The sequence below is a fragment of the Tinamus guttatus genome, unplaced genomic scaffold (genome assembly GCF_059628265.1).
Source record: "Tinamus guttatus ecotype Peru unplaced genomic scaffold, ASM5962826v1 Tinamus_guttatus_pri_ptg000246l, whole genome shotgun sequence".
In the NCBI taxonomy this organism is placed as follows: domain Eukaryota; kingdom Metazoa; phylum Chordata; class Aves; order Tinamiformes; family Tinamidae; genus Tinamus; species Tinamus guttatus.
Window position 1 is genome coordinate 2,974,068 of NW_028288780.1, and position 22,017 is coordinate 2,996,084.

The 22,017-nt window shown below is 37.8% G+C and overlaps 1 protein-coding gene across 1 annotated transcript in view; it reads left to right on the forward strand.

Moving 5' to 3' along the window:
- The window catches only part of LDB3 (LIM domain binding 3), a 102,650-nt gene that overhangs the window by 57,796 nt on the left and 22,837 nt on the right, over positions 1–22,017 (forward strand). Inside the window, exons 7-9 of the mRNA XM_088526358.1 lie at positions 3,984–4,153; positions 5,111–5,147; positions 19,978–20,013. Coding sequence (XP_088382484.1) covers positions 3,984–4,153; positions 5,111–5,147; positions 19,978–20,013 — 243 coding nt within the window. The remainder of the gene's footprint in view (positions 1–3,983; positions 4,154–5,110; positions 5,148–19,977; positions 20,014–22,017) is intronic.

A 22,017-nucleotide genomic window follows, 5' to 3' on the forward strand; every position in this document is an offset into this window, starting at 1 on the left:
TAAATGCCACTTGTTTATTTCGTTTTGAGCTTGGACTTCACATATCTCATGACTGCTTTGAAATAGGATAGTTATTGCCATAATATTAGACAATATTTGTGAAATGTTATTCTTTGCATACAGTTCCTAACCCTGCTTAGTGGTAAACAGTTTTCCCAGTAGATTGTATTGTTTAATAATACAGCACTTTACATTCTAGATATAAAGGCAAAGTTCGTACTGTTCTCCCTGATAAAACATTGGCTTACCTGTCAGAGTATATGTAATGCAGAAATAATTTTATGAGAAGTCTGTCATATAAAAGCAAATCAAATTGTGTATTGATTTCATTTAGTCTCAGTTCTCTGTCTGTAATTTGGCCTCAACATTTAGTTACTCATTTTAAGGCTTTTCCCTTTGCATAGGACAATAAATCCTGAAGCCACAAGGTGGTACATAAAGGAGTAAACATCCTGTGATTACAGATGGAAAGAGTTTCAGTTCCTTTTTAGCAATAACTTGAAACACTCTACTTCTCAGTGAAAGAGAACAGACAAGCTTGGAATGAGGAGTCATTTTCTAGTTTGATGCTTCAGGCTCATGCCATCCACATGGTACTAGTGAGATCACATTCTGCTCAGGTTGCTTAGAAAATAACCCACACGTACTGAATCATTAAAGAAAGCATAAAGGAAAGAATTTAAATTATTTATACTGCAGTTATTTAGACCTCTTGCTGGAATATAAGCAAAGGTACAATGCCCTAGCTTTCTCATTCTGTGTTGCTTTGCTTTAATTATTGTGATATACCAAGAACCAAGAGTTGTTGTCGATAGAACTGTGTGGTCTGACATTTCATCCATACTTCTGTTAAACCTCTTTTAAATTCCTTTATTTCGTTTCAGACAAATTCACAAATCATTTTATCAGATATAAAACCAACAATTTTATTAGGATTAAGGTTGGACAGTTCTAATAGTAAAATCAATAATGTGACTAAAAGTCTTGTTTTTAATTTAAAGTAAGTCATTTTGGTTGGATAATTTGCCAATCTATGTGAATCTGTTTGTTTTTCCCTTAGTGCTTTTTATAAGTCCTAGTTGAACTTAGTTTAATTCCCAATGTTACTATGTTTCATTGTATTTCTACATCAAGGATGAAACACTGTAGCCCTCACTTTGATTTTATTCATCAATTAACTACTTGATTATATTAAAACAGAGTAATGACTTCCAGAAATGATTCATGCAGTAAACTATAATTTATGGTGAACTGCCAGCAAAAATCGCATTGCTGCTTACCAAAAGATGTCTGGTTGTCTTGAAAGCTTGCTTTAATGTTAGTTAGTTATGATACAGATGTGATCTATGTTATGATATGCAAAGGTGGTTCAGTTTTAATTTAGTTTTACCGCATGTCCTTAGGATAGGACGTGAAAACCCCTCAAAAATTCCAGTGCAGATTTTTTTTTTTCAGTTGCATCTATTTGAAGAAGTAGGTTTAAGGTGTGTGATATTTCTGCACATACACAGCTAGATTGGGGAAAAAAATAGGAAAAGGTATAACAGCCACTTATTAACATTGTTACGTGCATCCTAAGGCTGACGGAAAGAATGAGCCATCACATCTGGGTTTATGAAATGGTCATAATCAGTCATGCTCTGTAGTTTACACTTGAATGCTGAGTAGGTCATATTTCTTAGTTACTCATCTAGACTGTAATCTACTCATCTATAATGTAATAATAATTAAAAAAAAAAAAGTATAGCCTGTTGCATTAAAGACAGAGTTGTAAATATTCCAATGTAGTGCATTAATATAGTTCAGCTTGCAGAAGGGTGCTTCCTTTGCTAGGAAAGGTTAATTCACGGAACCAAGTAGCCTAAGTAGAATATTTGCATAAACTAATTTGATCTGTGCATGACAAACACACCACTGTTGCCACGGTAATACCTGGCTGAAACCAGCAGTACTACTTACCCAGGTGGTTGTTGTCCAGTCTGCAACAGTCTGTAGTTTTGAAATGTGCCATCACATGTAGCAATGCTATAAGTTTCATCAGGTTTAAAATGCAAGTCTGGAGATAAAAAGATGATCAACTGTTGGGCAGTAATGGGCAGTCACCCAAAACATCGTATTTTAGGGGAATTTTCCTAGCCCTCTCACAATGACAGAGCCTCTCAGCAGCAGCCAAGAAGTGTGAAGTGGCAGCCGAATAATTCTAAGAGGGCTGTTTACTTTCTTTCAGTTAACATTACAGACCCTCCCTCTTCCTTATGAAGACTATCCCTACTGTCTCTACATTAAGTCAATAGAAGGCAGAAGTGTGTTATGCTTTCCTGCCTCAGGAAGCCCTTCTGCCTTGTACAAGGGGGTCAGAAGAAGAAAACAACTGATTTCTTATCCCTCTTCCATCTGATAAAGAAAGATATTGATCTACTCTACATAATTGGTGCACTAATAGCGGAAACCACCGATGGTGCATGTTTCATCAGCAACCTTTCCCTAAATAAATAAATCCCCATGATATGATAAATACAGTGCTATAGGAAAACACAAGCTAAAAAAGGAGCTGATGAAGAAAAATGCCTCCCCCTACAGGGCATCTTCCAAGTTGAGAGACTTTATTATATTTTTGTTTTGTGTCAGAACGTACATTGCTGAGATCTACTTTTTGTTTGTTTTGTTTTACAATTTACTTTTTTTTCTTCTCCTAAGCCAGGCTCCATCTTGTAGGCTGTTGTATCAAAACATAGAAAAAGAACTTCAGCTAAATCCCCAAGAAAATGAGAAGTTTGCATATGCTGGGGCTTATCAAGAGTAGAAATACTCTTATAAAAATATTCTAAAGAGATACTATGCAAGAGTTGAGTGTGATATGTGCTTACAGTTTCGCATCTTATATAAGCACACATCAAGTTCCTTACCACCTTGCACTCTTACATGAAAAATACCTCGTGATCTGTGCAGTTGCAGATCCATTGACACAGCTTATGTTGTGTGGTACAGAAGCCAACATCTGTCAGACAGAGTGTTTGAGCTAGAATAGTTAATAGTGTGTTTCATTTTTCCGCACAATGTATGTTGCTGTTTTACGTAAGGTATCAGACGCTTTTTGGCTTTTCCATGAGTCCTCTCAGGTTTTCAAATCACAACCCTAGGTTTGCTGTAGATTTTCATGTACAGTCATGTCTTCCAAAATATAGAGTTTGACCCTGAACTGTAGAAGTGAGTTTTATGACAAGTGACTGCACAGATTCCCTGAATTTTATAGCACTGAGTTTGTTAGACCATATGGCCCCTTTTTTTTTTTTTAATTACAGAGCCATTTCTCAGTTTTCATTAGGTTTAACATGGTACTTGCAAGGCTCTACACAAAGTAGCATGTTAAAGCAGTCACAATAAATCACTTGCTTTCAGAACAGATCTTGCATTTAGAAGAATCATGGAGCAGAGTTGTTATACGACTGCACACATCATGCCCTGAGTGTGTCTGCAGCTCTTTTAAAATTTAATTATGACTGCTGTGCAAAAGCTATTTTCTCTGACACACACACACACACACACACACTTAAGTTACTAAGTCTACTTCAAGCTTGTGTCATAAGTCAGCGAAGTTACTTGAGCTCATGTTATGTACAGTTGTATACTTTGGCTTCAGATGTATAACATCAAAGCTTTCTCCTGAATGTCATGGTGCAAGGTGATCAAGACATCGTAAGAGTCTAAGGCACACTGTGCTGTTTAAGATTTTAGATGCAAGATATCATGCAGGAGTGTGAGTACAGATTTAGATTTCATCTTTAAAAAGTTTCACCTGTTTAACAGATTATGTGTACAGGACTATGGCAGTTTGATCTATTTGTGTTTTGTGAAAACTGCTATTTTTTCAAAGCAGTATTTTGGGTTGGTGTTTTTTGGATGAGAAACTGTAATATTAGAGAGGTTGGGGTGAAAGACACCACCGTGTGCTGTTTCACAACGTTGCACTTTGTGAATTGCAGTACTCTTCCAGTTAAAGATCCTCATGTAGACAGTGCCTCTCCAGTGTATCAGGCTGTGCTTAAGACTCAGAACAAGCCTGAGGATGAAACTGAAGACTGGAGTCGCCGTTCTGCCAATCTGCAGTCTAGGTCCTTCCGCATCCTCGCCCAGATGACAGGAACAGAGTACAGTAAGTCAAATAGCAAAACATCTCCCCCATCCATGGTTTTGGATTCATGTCTTAATTTTTTTTATCTTAGTATTAGCAACTGATACCCAAGATTGATTCACGTCCTGCTTGTAGTCATTTTCTATGATGCCGAAGATCAGAAAACCTTGAATGTAACTGGAGGTCAAGTGTTTGATTTCATCTTGCATTTTACTTACAAAATCCATTGATCTACCATGGGCATCACCATAAAAGAATAGCAGACTGTACATTAAAAGAGTATCTGAGAGCAAATAGTTTCTCCTCCTTGCAAATCTAATGTACGCAATGTAATTTTTCACTTTCTAGTCAGGTGAGATGTGCAGAGCTGTCAGTTTGTTAGAAAGGGGATAAACGACTTAATGTCCCTTGTAACAACACTTCTATAGAACTGACTTTCTGAGGTCAAAAATACCCATCTTATCACTTGTTTTGTACATGGGTTTCCTAGCAACTGTATTCAGACAGAGATGATCTGTGAATATCCCGGGAGCATCAACTGCTTTTTTGCTTGTGGAAGTGCTTTTCTGGCCATTTAGTACTTAACTCAGATCTTGTTTCTGATCCAGAAAGAAAGAAATTCAGGAGAATGGAAATACTTATTCAGTATTTCCTCCTCATTTTTTCAGCATTTGAATCTGCCACTGCCTTGGATGCTTTCCTACAAAACAGAGGGCCCTCCCTGTAGGTTCATTGCCTACAGATGTGCAAGTCTGCTAATAAATTAATGTGAAAGGAATAGCTGCTTTTTATCTAGTCCCCTCGTGAGCTCTAGGGAACTGCTTTTGTTCATACTGTTTTTAGAAAAATCCATTGCTACAAAGTCAGCAAGCATATATCTTTCAATAGGCTTTGCAGTGATATTTTTCTAAGAACTTGTATTTTAAACACGAATTTAATCTTGCCATTTTTTATCAAATTTTTTTTTTTAATCTGTAGTGCAAGATCCAGATGAAGAAGCCTTGAGGAGATCGAGGTAGGCAACTAATTGTGGGAATTACTTTTTTTTTTTTTTCCCCCTTCCTGGTAATCAAATAATGCTTTAAAACAGCATTGATAAGTAGATGCAAAACTACCTTTTTGTCTTAAAATATTCTAACATATTTACATAAAAAATACTAAATCAAAATGCTATCATGAGAGGCATTTGAATCAAAAGGGTAACAGTGGCATGTATTTAAGAAAAATAGTGAAAAAATCCTGAGGTGTGTGTTCAAATCTTAAAGCTCTCTGCATATGCAATTTTCATTTACTTTATTGGGAGTGTGAATGTAATGAATTTCTAAAACCAAGCCTGTGTAACTACTTATTCTATAACTGGATTAAAATATTTAATATTGTGATGGTGTTGAAATTTATGAGCAATTTATTTGGATGATCCTGTGATTGGCATTTGATTCATCAGAAATGAAACAGTAAAGCAGTTTTTTCAATTTATGTCCATAATCATCATCTGCTTTTGTTTTCTGTAATGTAGAATTTGAGAACACAGGACTGCTTTTGCTAGCTGAGAAATATGTTTGTCAGTTTTCAGATGTTCTACCAATAACAGTGATACAAAGGTATATGTTAGAAGACATTAAGGGCTTAAAATCATCTAGTGTTGTCCTTCACTGCCTGGGGATAGATTTATTAGAGGATCCTGTGTCCAGCTTAAGAACTGTGGTTTAATTGGAGCATCCTGCATGTGGGCTTGATTTGCATACCTCTAATCTTGGGTTAGCTACTCAAAGAAGCTGCCAGGGATGTATATGATACTCAACCCCTTGCTTTTTTTTTTTTTTTTTTTTTTTTTTTTTTTTATCTCCTGCAATGTGACTTGATAATGTGTTTTTGCTTTTGATCATAGTGCAGGTTACAAATACTGAGTCAGTAAGACAGGTATCTGCTCTCTTCTCTTTGAAGATACTATGAGTGTACATTCAGTTTGCTAGGTTTGTTATAAAGCTTCCAGTGTCATTCACAGAAGTTCATCAGTAGGTGTCTGAACATCAGACTTGACATTACATCTGTCATGATTTTTTTGCTTTTCTCAAATGTGTGAGTCTAATTCCTGTTAAATATATTATGCATCATATGTTTTGATGTAGTAATACATGTGTGCAAGAGCACATTATGATGGTATTTAAAACATTCTGTTGAACGTAAGAGTCCCCCTTATACCTATCTGAGAGCAATACGTAGTTTTGAAGAAATAATTTTTAGCTCTAGTGGATTTGCAAAATAACAGATACTGAACACTTAACGTGGGATCGCATATATTAAAAATGATTAATCAACAAAGGCACCACAAATGGCATACTTGATTCAGAGTAGGTGACTACATCCATGGTACACGGCACGTTGTCCACAGTTTTAAGCTATCACTGTGTTACCCTTTTTGACCGGGACAGTTATAGGAGTCTGAGTACACTTAAGCACTGCTGAACACTATGTGAAGAATGTTAAGGGCATTCATGGATCATAGAGGCCCAAAAAAAAAAGAGTATATATAAAGTATTTGCACAATGTTACAGTGTTATTGGCAAGAGCTCTGATGCAAGGAGTGAAATGAGGCCTCTTGTTCAGCTAATTAGTGCTTGTGCCCCATCTTGGCGGCCTGGTGTCCAGACCCATCCATCATACATATGTCACCTGCAAAGTTGACAGCACCAGTCGTTATGAGTGTCATGACTGCCTCTGTCATTACTACCTCGGGCCCTACAGGACTTCTGTCTCTCAGACCTTTTGGAGACAGACTTGTGATATTTTAGCTGTGTAAAAGTTTGGATTCTATGTGTCTGATTTTGCTCCTTCTACCCTTAACTCTTCTTGCCTATCACAATAATGGAGAAGAAACTTCTCTTTATTGACTTTTCCAGGCAGTCTGTACAACCACCCCTTCTTTGGGCACCTCCTGCCCATAGTTTGGGATCACTTGCATAGTTCGCTGGGCCCCCAAATGCAAGAGATGCCCGTGGGACTGTGGCTCTCTAAAGAGGCACTGTTGCATTAAATCTCTGCTGTTCTGGGAGTCTAGAAAAAAATTATGTCCAAAAACCTATAATGCCAGAGACTTCACTGGATGGAATGTTTTGGTCTCGGAGCATGCTGTGAGCACACTGTCTTGTGCTTTGTATTGTCTCCTGGTGTGAGCTTGCTAGTGTAGTCAGGGAGGATTGCATGAAATGGAGATCAAGTTTCTTTCAAATGCTTGAAAAAGAGAAAAATATTAATAGCTTTTTGGGAGAGGTGTTCCTTATGTAGAAATACTTCTGGATTACTGCTTCATGACATGCTCAGCAGGACGTCTAATGCTCAGGAATGTTCAGGTGTCAATGTTATTTGCAGGTCATATTGATGAGTTCATTGCATGACTGTCTTCTGCTTACATTACTGATATTTTGAAGTCATATGTAAGATCATAATTTGCTGTGGGAACTTCACTGTTCTAGTGATTGTTACAGGATATTTTCAAGGAAAGTATCTCATTCAAATATGTTTCTTTATACCTTTTCCTTGAATGCAGGGATTATATCTTCAAAGCAATGAGAGAATTTTTAAACTTGATGCAAGACCTATTATAGCTAGTATGTTCCAAATTATTTCTAAAAATAAAGTGCCATTCTCAAGTTTTAAGATTTCAGCTGGGAATAATATATACTTTCTCATCATGTAAAAACATAAAAGTTAAAACTATAAGACTCCTTCAGGAGTATTACTTACATGACATTGTGTTGTTAGAAGATATAGATTTATCAATGGATTTGTTGACACTCTTACTCGTTTGTCCATTATTCAACTTGAGTAAAACTAGCCTGGGCTGCCCTTTTCTGTTTGCCCAGTTTCACTCTCAGGTTCTGCTCTATTAAGACAATTAAGGTGCATTTGGGTTTAAATGGTGAGGGAAAAATACCTTGTTTGCAATGAATGAAATATATTTGCAAATAAGAATATTATATTTTTCATTCCTTTTAATACACTTGTCTTTTCTCTCTCTGTCTGTGCTCTCATCCCATGCCCTCATCTTAGCCTTTTTATTTGCAAAACGTGAGTTTAAACTCTAAATGATCTACAAGAGTCGATTGTGAGAAGGGTTGGACACTGCTTGGCAACTGAAGTGCTTCTGTTTGTCAGTAAAAAGGTAGTTGGGGGATATTCACAGGATGTGTTCCCAAGGGGTCAGTGTTGGGACTGGTGCTCTTTAATATCTTTATCAACGATCTGGATGAGGGGTTTGAGTGCAACCTCAGCAAGTTTGCAGATGACACCCAGATGATCTGGGAGGAAGAGTAGATCTGCTTGAGGGGTAGGAAGGCTCTGCAGAGGGATCTGGGCAGGCTGGATCGATGGGCTGAGACCAACTGTATGAGGTTCAACAAGGCCAAGTGCCACATCCTGCACGTAACCCCATGTAACGCTAATGGCTTGGAGCAGAGCAGCTGCAGGGCTGTGCGGCAGAAAAGGATTTGGGGGTGTTGGTTGACAGCTGAACATGAGCCAGCAGTGTGCCCAGGTGGCCAAGAAGGCCAACAGCCTCCTGCCTTGCATCAGGAACGGTGTAGCCAGCAGGACCAGGGAAGTGCTCATTCCCGCTGGTGAGGCTGCACCTGGAATACTGGCCTCAGTTTTGGTCCACTCACTATAAGAAAGACATGGAGGTGCTGGAATGTGTCCAGAGAAGGGCAGCAAAGCTGGTGAAGGGGCTGGAGCACAGATCTTATGAGGAGCAGCTGGGCAAGCAGAGGTTATTTAGTCTGGAGAAGAGGAGGCTCAGAGGAGACCTTATCCCTCTCTACAACTCCTGAACGGAGAGTGTAGTGAGGTGTGGGATTGATCTCTGCTGCAGAATAACTACTGATAGAACAAGAGGAAATGGCCTCAAGTTGCACCGGGGAGGTTCAGGTTAGATATTAGAAAAAAATTGTACATGGAAAGAGTAATTGAGCATTGGAAGAGACTGCCCAGGAAAAGTGGTGGAGTCACCACCCCTGGCAGTGTTCAAGAAACGTGTAGATGAGGTGCTGAGGGACATACTTTAACAGGCATGGTGTTGAAGGGTTTACGGTTGGACTCAATCTTGAAGGGCTTTTCCTACCATTACGGTTCTGTGATTCTATGAGTCACTCCATAGGACTGTGCTTTTGAAAATCCCATGATATTCTGCTTTCAAGTGCAAGTGACCAGTCATATTTATGTAGATATCAACACCTAATGAATTTGGGAGTTCCTGTAGCCTAGCTGATACGTGTTTTCGTGTGTGTGTGTGTACATATCTATAGAAATACTACTCAAATTCATGGCGGCTGGTATTTACAGGACAGGGTATAGGCTTACTTAGGAATTGAGAATGGAAAACGTGCTAATTTAGCACTTGAACTGAGCTAACTTTCACTAACCGCTCAGTAGGTGGGAGGATAGTTGAGAGAATGTGCTGGCAAGAAAGCAATGGCGTTACACTAGATTTCTAGCAAAAGCAGCCTTGTCAAACCGAGCATAATTCAAAGACTGTGAAGTTATTACTGCTCAGAAATGAAAAGCTGAAAAACCCTTCATGCTCACTCTAAAAAAGATCACCCCGCCAGCTTTGCACTGGTTTGAAAGCTGAATAAAAATCCAAATAAATTGCCATAGCCCTAGTTATAAGGCAGGGGAGTGGTAGCCATATTCCCTAACCCCTTTCTCTCTCCCTCCTTTCTTTCTCCTCTTTGTCTCTCTCCCTGTCTCTCTGTCTCCCTCCCTTCCTCTCTCTGTCTCTTCACGCCACAGGGAAAGGTTTGAAACGGAACGTAACAGCCCACGCTTTGCCAAATTGCGCAACTGGCATCACGGCCTGTCGGCGCAAATCCTTAATGTTAAAAGCTAAAAGCCCACGTGTAGCAGACATAGACGTGTGAGACAGAGCTACATGAGAGAATTAACTGCTGTTCTGACTTAGCCTAAGAGTGTCACGTGTCACACACAGGGAAGACTTATGCTAGGGGGGTGTCTCTGTTAGCCTGATAGCCCTTCACTGTCACCCAAAGTAATAATCCAATCCTATTCGTGTTCTTCTTATACAGTAGATAAACGTTTGTCCTTTACTATATCAAATGTAATTTCAATATAGAGGTAGAAGGAAAGCATCAGTCTTATGCTTTCTTGACTTTAAATAAATGAGAGGAAAGTTATTGATAGCTTTTCTTTAAGGTGGAGAGAATTTAGACTTTTGCATTTCACTGCTGTAAAGATAATTAAGGATGAGAGAAGGAAAGGTGAAAAGAAAAACCGACTTGGCCTAGCCTAGAGTTTGTTAAGTATTCAGCATATTTGCTTTGCATAGATGAATGATGCTTCAGATAAGATCTTAGCAATGTTAAGTTTGTTTTTCTTCAATATGTTTTTCTGGTAAGAGTCATTTGCTAAAACCATTGCTCTTAAGTTTTCCATTTGAAATCTGAATTTGTCACTAGATGAAAGATAGAGGTGGAACGTGCTTGCGCAGGAACTGTGAAAGAAATGACATTTTGCCAGAAGTGATTTAGAAGTGAGAAGGATATATAGGACAATTTTTGCACTGAAGTTTTTAAAAGCATCTTGTAAGTTTTACGCAACATATTGCCCATTCTATATTGCTCTTGCTTTGACTCACATTTTTGTTCTGTATATATTAGCATGCTTTATCTGAAATAAAAGAATTTAAAAGTAAAATAATTATGTGCCTGTTTTGCACAGTACTTTATTCTGTTTTAAAACAGTAACAGCTTTAAATGGTTTTTGAAAGAAGGTAAATCCCCCTTGGAAAACAGTGAAAGTCAAAAAACTTTTGCATATTGCCGTTTTATTCGTCTTTAATCTGAATTTGGGTCAAACTAATGAAACACTTAAAAGCCCAAGAAAAGAAATGAGCAAATACATTACTGGTTAAGAAAGAACTTGGCATAATTAATAGGTATTAGATGAAAAACTAAGTATTATTCATATGGAAATGCCTAATGATACTGTAAGCAGTACCATGATAATGTATCATGATAACAGTATCATGATACAATGATACTGTAAGCATTCCCCAGCACTAAGGTATTGATTTGTGCCCATGGCAAAAGCACTCGACGCTGCTGCTGTTAACGAAGTGATTCTTTACTTTAAAAGCATAGGCAAGTCTATCTCAAATTCCCCAAAATATTTCTGTTTTCTGTTTAAAGTACATCCAAGAACTGTCTCACTTCTTTAATTTATGCTCTGATTATTAAATGAAACAATAAATACAATCAAATTAAACTGTTTCCATAGAAACAATTGGTGTTAGTTGGTGTTAACTCTTATAACAGTGTGCACTGTGAGTCATTAGCACACACTGAAGCAAGAGTTTTCAGTGACAAAACACGTCTCTCCCTCTGCAACTGAAGGTTAACATTATTGCAGCCTGACCAAGAGCCCTCCACACATAACTCACTTCTGTAAGCTTCCAGTTAGGGATCTTGATGTGGTGGATCAAAGAGGTTAGCATGTTGGATTAAAATTGATTTTTTTGCTGCTTCCAAGCATCCAGAATTTATATCTTTAGTCCATGCAAGAAAAAAAAATAAACTTTTATTGGATTTTTGGGGTTTTTTTGTGCTATAGAAGTGCAGAAAAAAACTAGCTTTCCTGGAGGCTTTTGGTTGGATCACCCAAATACAGAAATGTGATTAATTTAACAACAAAAATAAATCTCCTATATGTATTTAAAAAATGAGTTTTGGATATAATTTAAGAACACGTGAGCAGCAGCACCCTTTTAAATGCATTTCATTCTACTGATAAGTTTTCTAGAAATTGAGTAAACCTGACATTTAATGCAAAATGTTCATTTTTGATTTCCTTATGGAAATACAGAATCCAAACATACCATCTTATTAATACCTGTGGAAAATCAGTGTAACAACACAAAAACAGTGCAGCTTTTTACTACTTACATTCTGCCCAATGTTGTTATGATGAGACTTTGGTTCGTTAGGAGTGAGTTTTATATATGTATGGGGAATTTCGGTACAATTTAAAATATCAGCGTGCAGTTAACTTGTGTTTTCTTAAAACAGCAATTGTACCTAAGGATCTTCCAGTTCTAGTTTTCAACTAAATTCAGAACTTTTGTTTTCTCTTAACAATGAATTGTATATCCTTACTGTTTTACCAACGATATGTTGATACTATTTGTTTCAAATAGTCCTAGTGCATGCACTCTAATGAAAAAGAAAATGTTTAAGTTTTATTTGAATGTTGCCTTCATGTTAGTCTTTATAGATTTTTTTTAATAATCAGAAAAAGCATAGTTTGATCAGATCTGAAATGAATGTAAATGTAATGAAGGACCTTTTCCCTTATCTCTCCTCATTGAATTTAAAAGTAAAAATTTAGAGCAGATAAACCGTGCAACCAGGTAGAGAAATAGTTGTCAGTCTTTTCCACCACCACTGCCCCTGACCCACAGGAGAGCAGATAGAAAATACAATCTAAATTTTCTCTAAACTTATAGAAGTTTAGTCTTTGTTGTGGTTACAGAGAGAATTAATAGGAAAAAATAATTCTTCAGTATTTGCAATTTTTAGAACTTGTGAAATGACAGACTTCTTTCCAAAGGTTTATCTCTAATGTGAGATTTAGTACAGCATTTTTCTAGTGCTTAATCCAATGCCTTTCAAAAAATCTCTTAGTGATGGGATTTAACTAAACCAGTCGTGTTTTTTCTGATCTTATTCTCTTATATATATATATATATATATTTAAAATAGTAATGCCTTAACTCTCATCCTCAAAAATCTGCTCTTATGTTGTCATGGTGATCTTCAAGCCCAGAAAATGAATACTGCAGATATTTCCTTGTGTTACTGTTAACAGGCCTGTTTTTCCCTCCTGAGCAGGAGACAAGGCCTTTCTGTAAGGTGGAGAAATTGGGCTGGAGGTGCAGGGCTGCTGCCTCTGCTGCTAGGCAGTGTCAGAGGCTGAGACCTGAGGAGAATTTGCAAAGAACTTTAAGAAGCCATTAACTTTGTATCGACGCAAGAAAGAGTCTGGCCTGGCTACAACTTATTTTTAATATGTCCAGGCTTATCTCATTATATGTTGTTGCTGCTTTACCAATGCCATCTTCCAGTGCAGTGTTTCTTGACCATTTGCAGAAATCTGCATTTTGCCTCAGAGAACTCCCCTCAGTTAATGATATTGAGGCTTAAAATAGGACCCTGAATCCATGTTCGATGAGTCAGCCAGTCCTTTAGAGCAGCACCCATGATAGGCAGGTACATCTGTTCCATCTTGAGTATATTATGAATCGTGACTTTTGCTGAGCAAAGGACAATGATAGGTGACGATACAGAATAGTTTCCAGTCCAAAAATAGAAATGAAGTATGTGGATAGTGATATTAACCCAACCCCCTCCCCAATCTTGCCAGTAAAACCTAGCATTATAAGCATTTAATGAAGATACAGCAAAGCTGGTGCCACTAGGAAATCAAAACCAAAAGACCTTCCAGGTAAATGTGCTTGTCTGGTTATGACACAGGGAAATGCTCATTTTCTGCTGTGATATGAGACTGTTGGATCTACACTAACTTCTTTCTTAAAGTGCTGCCTTGCCCTCTACTTGGATGGTTTTCTCCACACCTCTCACAGTGCTTAGTTTGCAGCAGGAGTACTGACTGCACGCGGTGCATGCGGATGGGATGTGGCAGGAGTGTGGCTGGGAAAGCAGGCTTGAACTTCTCTTCCTTTCGTGCATGAAAAGATGAGAAGAGACAGAAGGTTCTGCGATGCCTTCCCTTACCTCACGCCTGCCTGCATGGGTAGGAGCCAAAGGTTTTGCTGTGTAATAAAGGCACAGGTCACTTTCTCTTCATTTGAGGTTCTCTCTCACCGTGCACACTGTGTGGTAGTGTGTGCTCAGTAGCAAGAGGGAGGTATTTTAGGGAGTGCTTTGTCATTTTTGAAAAGTCAAACTCTCATGTAACAGAGCAGCTGTCTGGAGCCTGTTTTAGAGACAGAGGAGATGGCAGTTGTACACTTAGGTGCACTCAGGGACTGAGTCAACTTTGTAGCTTCTTTAGTGGTCTCTACCATGAGATCCAGTGCCATTGTTATACCTTCAGAAAATATATGGATACTCGCACAATTTTTAGTTCACAAATGTCAAAAGGTCAAATTTTGGTACCAAGGCTGTGGATTGTTGGCTTTCTTTAGTCACATAGCATTAAGCAATAGCCTGCTGCAATAGATACGAACACGAATTGCTAGAAATTTCTTTCCAGCATGATAACATTCTCTGTCCTTCTCTTGCTTATCAAATCTTTTTGACACCTCTAAGGCCAACTAAGGCATCTCTAATCCCCTTCCTTCATTCACCAATGACGAGCTACTGACCTGCCCAAGTGCCAAAAGTTTACTATCTGTATGCTAGGTAGATCAGCAAAATTCAACTGAAAATTATATGCAGTTTTTCACAACAGTCCACAGAATATAGCAGGCTTCTATTGTTAGTTTTTTCATTTAAGAAACACAAATACAATAAGGGCTTCTAAGCACATCATTACTTTTTTTCTGATAGCCACTTACCTGGGACTAGTTAATGAACTTGGTTCTTTCTGTGGAATTCTGAGTGAAACCAGAGGGTAAATTGAGCAAATGTTATGTGTCTCTTCCTCGTGATATTCATTTAACTTCTGTGGGAAAAACGAATTTAGAGATTAGGGACTTTCCCAGCCAGTTATCTGTAGAACCAGTTGGTCAGAGATGACAGACATTAGAGATGGAATATCCACTTGAATGTGGATTTGGAAGAGTAAGGCATCCAAATCAAACCTTGAAGCATTGTGAAGCTTTTCTTAAAATGACTTGTAGAGGAAGTAATGCATAAGCTAACAGAGCTTGTCAAAATGCAAGACTCACCTTTTTGTTTGTGTATTAAGCTGCATTTTAACCTCTCTTCTTTACCATCTCAGTCTTCTGCATGTTCCTACCCATCACATGTTCATTTTTGCACTAGCTGCTTTTCTAAGCTCCCTTTCATTCCTCTATCCCTACAGAGCAACCTTTCAGGTGTGCATCTGCATCCTTCCACCACTGCACACTGCTAACCCAGATAGCAGCGCAGCACTGCTGCCTTTCTCTTCCTGCTGTTTTCTTACGTTGCCTTCAGTGCAATAGAGAAAAAGTAGTTCTTGCGCCTAGCAGGTTTTGCGCTGGGCATGTCTAACACTTGCTGTGCAGATCATCAGACCTGCTTGCAGAGCTTTGGTTAGCGATAACTGGCTGATGACATAGCACTGGCACTGCTTCCGTTTACTCTGCTTCTAAATTGCATTAATGTCAGCAGATTTACGCTAAATACTAATAATTTCCTAATAGCTCATTTCCATGTAAGCAATTTTTGTATTTGATCCAGAAGGTTGTATTTACAAGTGAGAGAGAGGGACTCCTTAAGAGAATCTGTGAAATAAAATAGTCCATACCACTTAGTTTGTTCAGCAACTGAGTAGAAAAGATGCACTGATGTATTTTAGACACAGCTTCAAACTTAGAGTAATAAGGATCACTGTATAGAGAAAGTATAAATTTTGTTATCATAAAAGTCACAAATTAAAGTGATTCTAAAGTTTCAAGCTGACATTGAGATCTGTGAGCCTGTTTTTCACCAGGGTAAGTAGGGTTAAGTGAAGTCATGATAAGAAAGAGCCTGTGAATGAAAAGGGAAATCATTTCCCAGAGTACCTACCAAGCATACATTTGTTGAGCATTGTTGTTGGTGTGTTTTTTTTGTTTTTTTTTTTGTTGTTGTTGTTGTTTTTTTTTGTCTGTAAAGGTTACAAGAGTAAACTGAAAATCGTGATCCTCTGTTCAGGTTCCTAATGGCAGATACCTGTGCTTTACCAGTGATGCCCTAAAAAAGCTTAGGGGTAGCTGTTCAGATAGATGCAGCATTTAGGCCAAGATAGGGGATAATCTTCTGCCATGGCCAATGAGCTGAAATTCCTCTGTTCCGAATTTTACAGTCTCTGTTCTTGATAAAGTGGTGTGACTTAGAAACCTGCCTGACAGTGAATCCTTTCAGGTGCAAAGTGCAGCAGGTACAGTTGTGTGCCAAATGTCTCTATATAAGTTCTAGAAAAGGATTACCCTATTGTATGCAAAAACATATCCTACAGTACTTCTAGGTTTATTATTTGACTGTTTAATAAAGCAGTATATCAGTAGGTGCCACTAAAATGCATACATAGGAGGGATTCGTTTTGATTTAGGGAGCTGCTTTGTCTTTAATTCCATACCAGCTGTTGAGAATGAGTTGCTGGGGTTGTTTTTGTTTGTTTTGTTTTTTCACTGAATATGTGACGATGCTTTTCCTATTCTGTGGCACAGTCTGCACAAACCAGGGTACCTTCTGGCAGAAAAGTATTTCCCTGTTTTGGAAAGCAAACTTCCTAGCAGGATATTGGTTTGGCGTGGGCTGCTCACATTCTTAACTGCAGTGGCTGAAAAAGAGAGACTAGCTTTTCTATCCCTTTTTTTCTGATTCTAAACTAAAGTCATAACTAAACCAGCATGTTAATCATCTAGTCTTTTATCCTCTGCAGTAACTGCCTAAGATTCTTTTTTTGTGTTTGTCTTGTGATGTCTTTGTTAAAGATATTGGATTGCTACAGTTACAAATATGCAGCTTGAAAAAATCAAATGAGAAACCCTTCTCAGTCGTTTGGCATTCATGTGTCCAAGGGAGGATTCTCAGCTGCAAACATTGGAAAATAGAATTTGTCACACTGGATCAGAACAGTCTAGTCCAGCTCAGTGTTCACTTCCTAGCAGCATTCAGTATCTCACGCCTTCAAGACAAAAACGTCTGGAAGGCAATTACGAAGTAGCCTTGCTGCAAATTTATTTTTGACTGCCATGTTAAAAATTCTTTTTAAATTATTTTGTAGAAAGGTATGTTTATGTGGACATAAAAACGTATTAGAATGAAAATTATTGCAGGTTTGGTAAGGCTAAGTCCTGCATATCCACAACATACTAGTAGAAAAGCAGAACTTTTTGTAGGTGTGGATTTCTATAGATACAGATTTTAATAAGCTCTGTGTCCTAATAATTATTTTCTTATGTGAAAAGGGCCAGCTGATACTGGTTAGGATGGATGGAAACTATTGGATGATCAATTCAGGCAAACAGTGATAAACTGAATAGTAGCATTTACAAAATTCCATAATCTTAGGCTTTAAGGAGGGTGAATCATTTAAGGATTAAAGATGGTGAACTGATATTTAAAATAATCAATAGGGATTCAAGAGAGCTGATTTCAGTTCTTAGCCCTGCCATGGATCTTCTTTTTGACCATGAGCAATTCCATCCTGAGTAATTCCTCCTTTGTAAAATGCTGTGCTCCTGTGTAAAATGCTGAGAATAAAACAATATTTGTTTGACTTTTTAGTTACTGCTTTGGTACTGAAAGACAGAAAAGAGTTAAAGGGGCACACAATCTCTGCATATTTAATGTTCCTTATGTCATCAGACCTTCATTATCCAGGAAATATTCTATCTCAACAATATTTTAATGGTTCAGAAGAGTCTAGATCTGTTATTCGCTAAGGGTTAGATGGAAAGTGTCCAAGCTCAGCATCTCAGATCTGCTGCAACATGAATGTGTTTGTTCAAGAATCTTTTACATTAGATTTCCAAATGTTGAACAAAATGGAAAGTATTTTGCTTTTGTTGCATACAACTCAGACTGAACAAATTCACTTAGTAAAAGCAAGTTTCTAGCTCTTTTAGGATACAGTAGAACACACAAGCTTGGTTTGCAGGTGCATTTTCATTTAGTTATGTTAACTCTTCACTAGTATTACACTTGCTGGTGCATGGGAGGGAAATACTCTGTTCTAAGTCATTTCACTTGCCCTGTCTTTATGACCACTTGATGTAGTGGGCTTCTCTGAGAGGGAAATGTTGCACAATACATTCCAAAATATCCACTGGATAATTGGCATTGACAGTGTATTGCACCCAAGTCTCCTCTGAGATGCATGACCAATATCTAATAAAACCTGTGGGAGATTCAACTGTTCTCTTAGAACAGTCAATGACAAAGACCCTTCTGTCAATAAGCCCTTTCGGCCAGCGGCTTAGGGGGCTGCAGGAAAACCTGCCAGCTAGCTCCGAGCTACTCTGCACCGTGCTCGCTGCTTGGAGCAGCCTGTGTAACCACAAAGGTACAAACTGCTCCAAGGAGTCTGAGCCAAATTCTCTCGGGAGGTAAAGCTGTTGACTTTACTGCGTTTGCCTCAGGGATGTATTTGACTTCAAAATCAAATTCATTACACAGCAAAAAATGTTTGGTTGTAAATGCTAGAAATCTGATAGCCTGTTTCTAAAAATGCAAATATCAACAGTAGCAGCTGCATCTTCATTGTTTTTTCACTGTTAGTCAGACAGGAATTATTTCCTTTGACTGGGAAGAGAAATAATTCCTGAAACCAAAACTCTTCAGCAGCGAAGAAGGGTTGTGTGGCTTTGAGGCTCTCTCTCTCCTTTTTGAGGTTTCCTTTGCTTTACTCTAGAAGTACTTTTACTGTTCTAGTTGCCTCTCTCTTTAACCTTCACAACTCCCCTGCTATCATCATTCTATATTATCTAATGCTTATACACTCAGGGAAAAAATCTTATGTGAAATCCTGACCTGAAAAGCAAGTGTCATTTGTCTCCATTCTTCAGTATAAGGTCACAGCCGCTTAGTAGGAACACCAGAGCCTGCTGCTGCTGGAAGCCTTGCTTCAATTGCCTGCCTTGTGGTCTTGTTGGTATTTTCCTAGCACATGAACGCTGGAAATAAGCCACGCTTTCTTCTCTTCAGGCTATGGTTGTGTTTTTTTAACATACTTGCATGATTATGGCTCTTGGTGTATGAACTCGTTTCTTTCACAAGCCCTGATTCCTAATTCCTCCCCCTCCACCTTAGTCTAGCTTTTGTACACGTGACATGGCAGTGAAATTACCACTTGTTTATCTGTGAAGATACTGTTTGGTTTCTCATTGCTTTAGAGTGGTGAACCAATACGTCTTTTCAGAGCTGCTTCCGAGTTTGTAAATCTGACTTCAGTTCATGTGTTTTGGAGGTTACATTTTAGTTAGGAGATAATTTAAAAGATGAGAGGTTAGAAAAGACGACATGCCCAAATCTTCACTGATGTAAACTGTACTGGTTTTTATAACTGTATGGGAGCTAAATGAAGGAAGTAGGGGGTGCATATGAATGTCTATCGAGACAAAGAGAAATAATACATGCAAAATAATAACTTGGAAAGTATTAGGATTAGTGCTTCAAACAGTCTAAGACATTGATTGGAGTTCAACATATTAATATAATTAAATTTTTGTTTTGGCAGATTCTTTTTAGAAAGCAGGCTTACCCAAGTTTGATTCTTTTTACCACTTGGAATGGACATAAGAATATGTTCCAGTAGAGCTTTTTTGAATTTTTAGTTTAAATAGGAAATTACTACAGTCAAAATGAAACCTGCAATTATATATTACACGTGCAAAGTGTGACTTTAATATCGAAACAGAGTTGTTTGCAAACGAAAAAAGGCATATGGTGAATTTGCATATTTGCTGAGTTTCACTTGGTGAGCTGAACGTGTTTCTCATGGCTGTAATACTCTCAGGCAACCACTCTATGATGCTTTCAGCAACCAAACATTTCTCCTCAACCCATCTTTCTTTGCTCCTTTTCTTTTCTTCTTCTTTTTTTTTTTTTTTTTTTTTTTTTTTTTAACCACCACTGGATATTGCACTTGCTTTATTCATACTGTATCCCCTCCTTTCACAGAGGCAAGGAAAATGTTGCAGCAACATCAGAAAACAGGTAATGTTTGCTCTGCGTGTTCTCTTTCCTTCCTGTTTGAAGAATACCTCCCTGTTCCTCATAATATTCTTACCCCCAAAACATGTCAAACGTATACACTGTTTGAGCAGGTCATTAATAACAGATTTCAGCTGAGCAGGTTTGCTCGATATTTCAAATTCTGTGGGATGAGAACAGACTGGAACAAATTCCTCAGAATTTATAACCTGAAAAATACAATGCTTTTATCAAGTGTTCTTGAAATGAAATATTACGGTAGTTTGAGTGAGCATTAAGAACAATTTCTGTGTTAAACTTTGTCTAACTTGTTCAAGATGTTTTGAAAATCTGAATTAGTAGTTCTTTTTGGTAATTTAAGTAGTCTTCTAAATCTAATTTGTGATTACCTTATTAGAACAGTGATGGCTTATGAGACTTATAGGATAATATATTTATAAATAATTGATTTCATTCAATACCTAGTCACTTTTTTTCAGAGTAGTTGTAGCTTAGTGCATGCATTAGAACACACAAATACTAAAATCAAGCTAGTTCTTGAATGCAGCACATCAGTCATTTAAAGGAGCATAAAAATTCTTCCTCACCAGTTTCCTCAGTCTTATTGATTCCTCCCTGAAAATATTCCACTTTGTTTTGGGTTTGTTTTGTTTTTTTAAGACTGCTCAACTATGAACAAAGGTTGCACAGAAGAAAATTCACCTACAAGCATTGTCATCACTAGTGATGCATAGCTGGGAACAGTATGGGGAAAAAATGAGTATTGAATGAGTCACGTGAAAAGAATGAAATGCAACTTTTTCTACACAGTTGATATTCAGGAATTAAAGTGGGGGGAAAAAAAAAGTAGCAAATGTTAATATTTCACTAATTATTTTATTTGCATAACGCTGTCCAGTGGATTATGGAGTGGCTCCATAATGTTTTTATTATTATTATTTTTTACCAGGAACACAGTCTGATGTATGACTGGTGTGCCACACTATGTTACCTTAATCTTGCATGCTTTGTCATATTGTAGCTTTTTCCATCTCCATTATCATCACAGCTCTGCTATGTGTCTTATTTTAACATTTTCAACAATAGGGTTTTCAGATTTAGCACAAGGTATGCCACAAGGTACATACATTCTTGCTTTCTTAAAAACTTTCTTGATCTTAATAAATCCTTGAAATTTGTCATGACCTCAAATATATAATACCATATATATATATACACACACCATAATCTCCTATAATAGAAAAAAATGAGGCGTTGTATAGAGGACACTTGATATTTACAGATGTAAATCATCTTCCGGAAAAACAAATTAGAAAAATGAAGCCTCTACTATTAAACCTAGAGTTTTCTGTTATGAGGTTCAGCACCTGTTCTTTTTCTGAAGGCTTTCCCGGCTGCATGTGAACAGTAAGTGCTGTGTTAAAAGGCCACATATTAGTGTTATAAAAAGCTGTTTTGCCTGATACTGTAAGTAGCAGGCACATGGATCTCTTTATATGTATATCATATATATATATATATATATTTATGTGTGTGTGTGTGTATATATATATATATATATCTCAAACCTTTTTCCATTGAAACTGCCAGCTGTTTCTATGGATTTTTTTTTTCTCTCAAAAACCTACTATCACCTAAGCAATGAGTGGTTTTGGAAAAAAAAAAAAAAAAAAAAAAACACTCATGTATGAATCCCTTGTAATCTTTGCTACTCAGGCCTACCGCTACTCATGCGCCACAGTATGTGACCTCGAGTATTTGGCATCCTCCTCAGTCGCACCCGGTGGATGCCAACACTGACAATGCTAAACCAGTGGCTTCCAAGGGCTCTGTGAGGCTTGGAGCAGGTACAAGTCAAAGGGAGGCCAGTTTCATCAGCACTGGCCAGAAAGTCCCTCTTACTTCATCGGGTAATCCCAGGTACTATGTGAAATGTATCTGCATAACTGACCTGGTTTGTAGCTTTGGAGTGGTTTGGTAATAACCTCTTCTAACTCTTTGACCCAG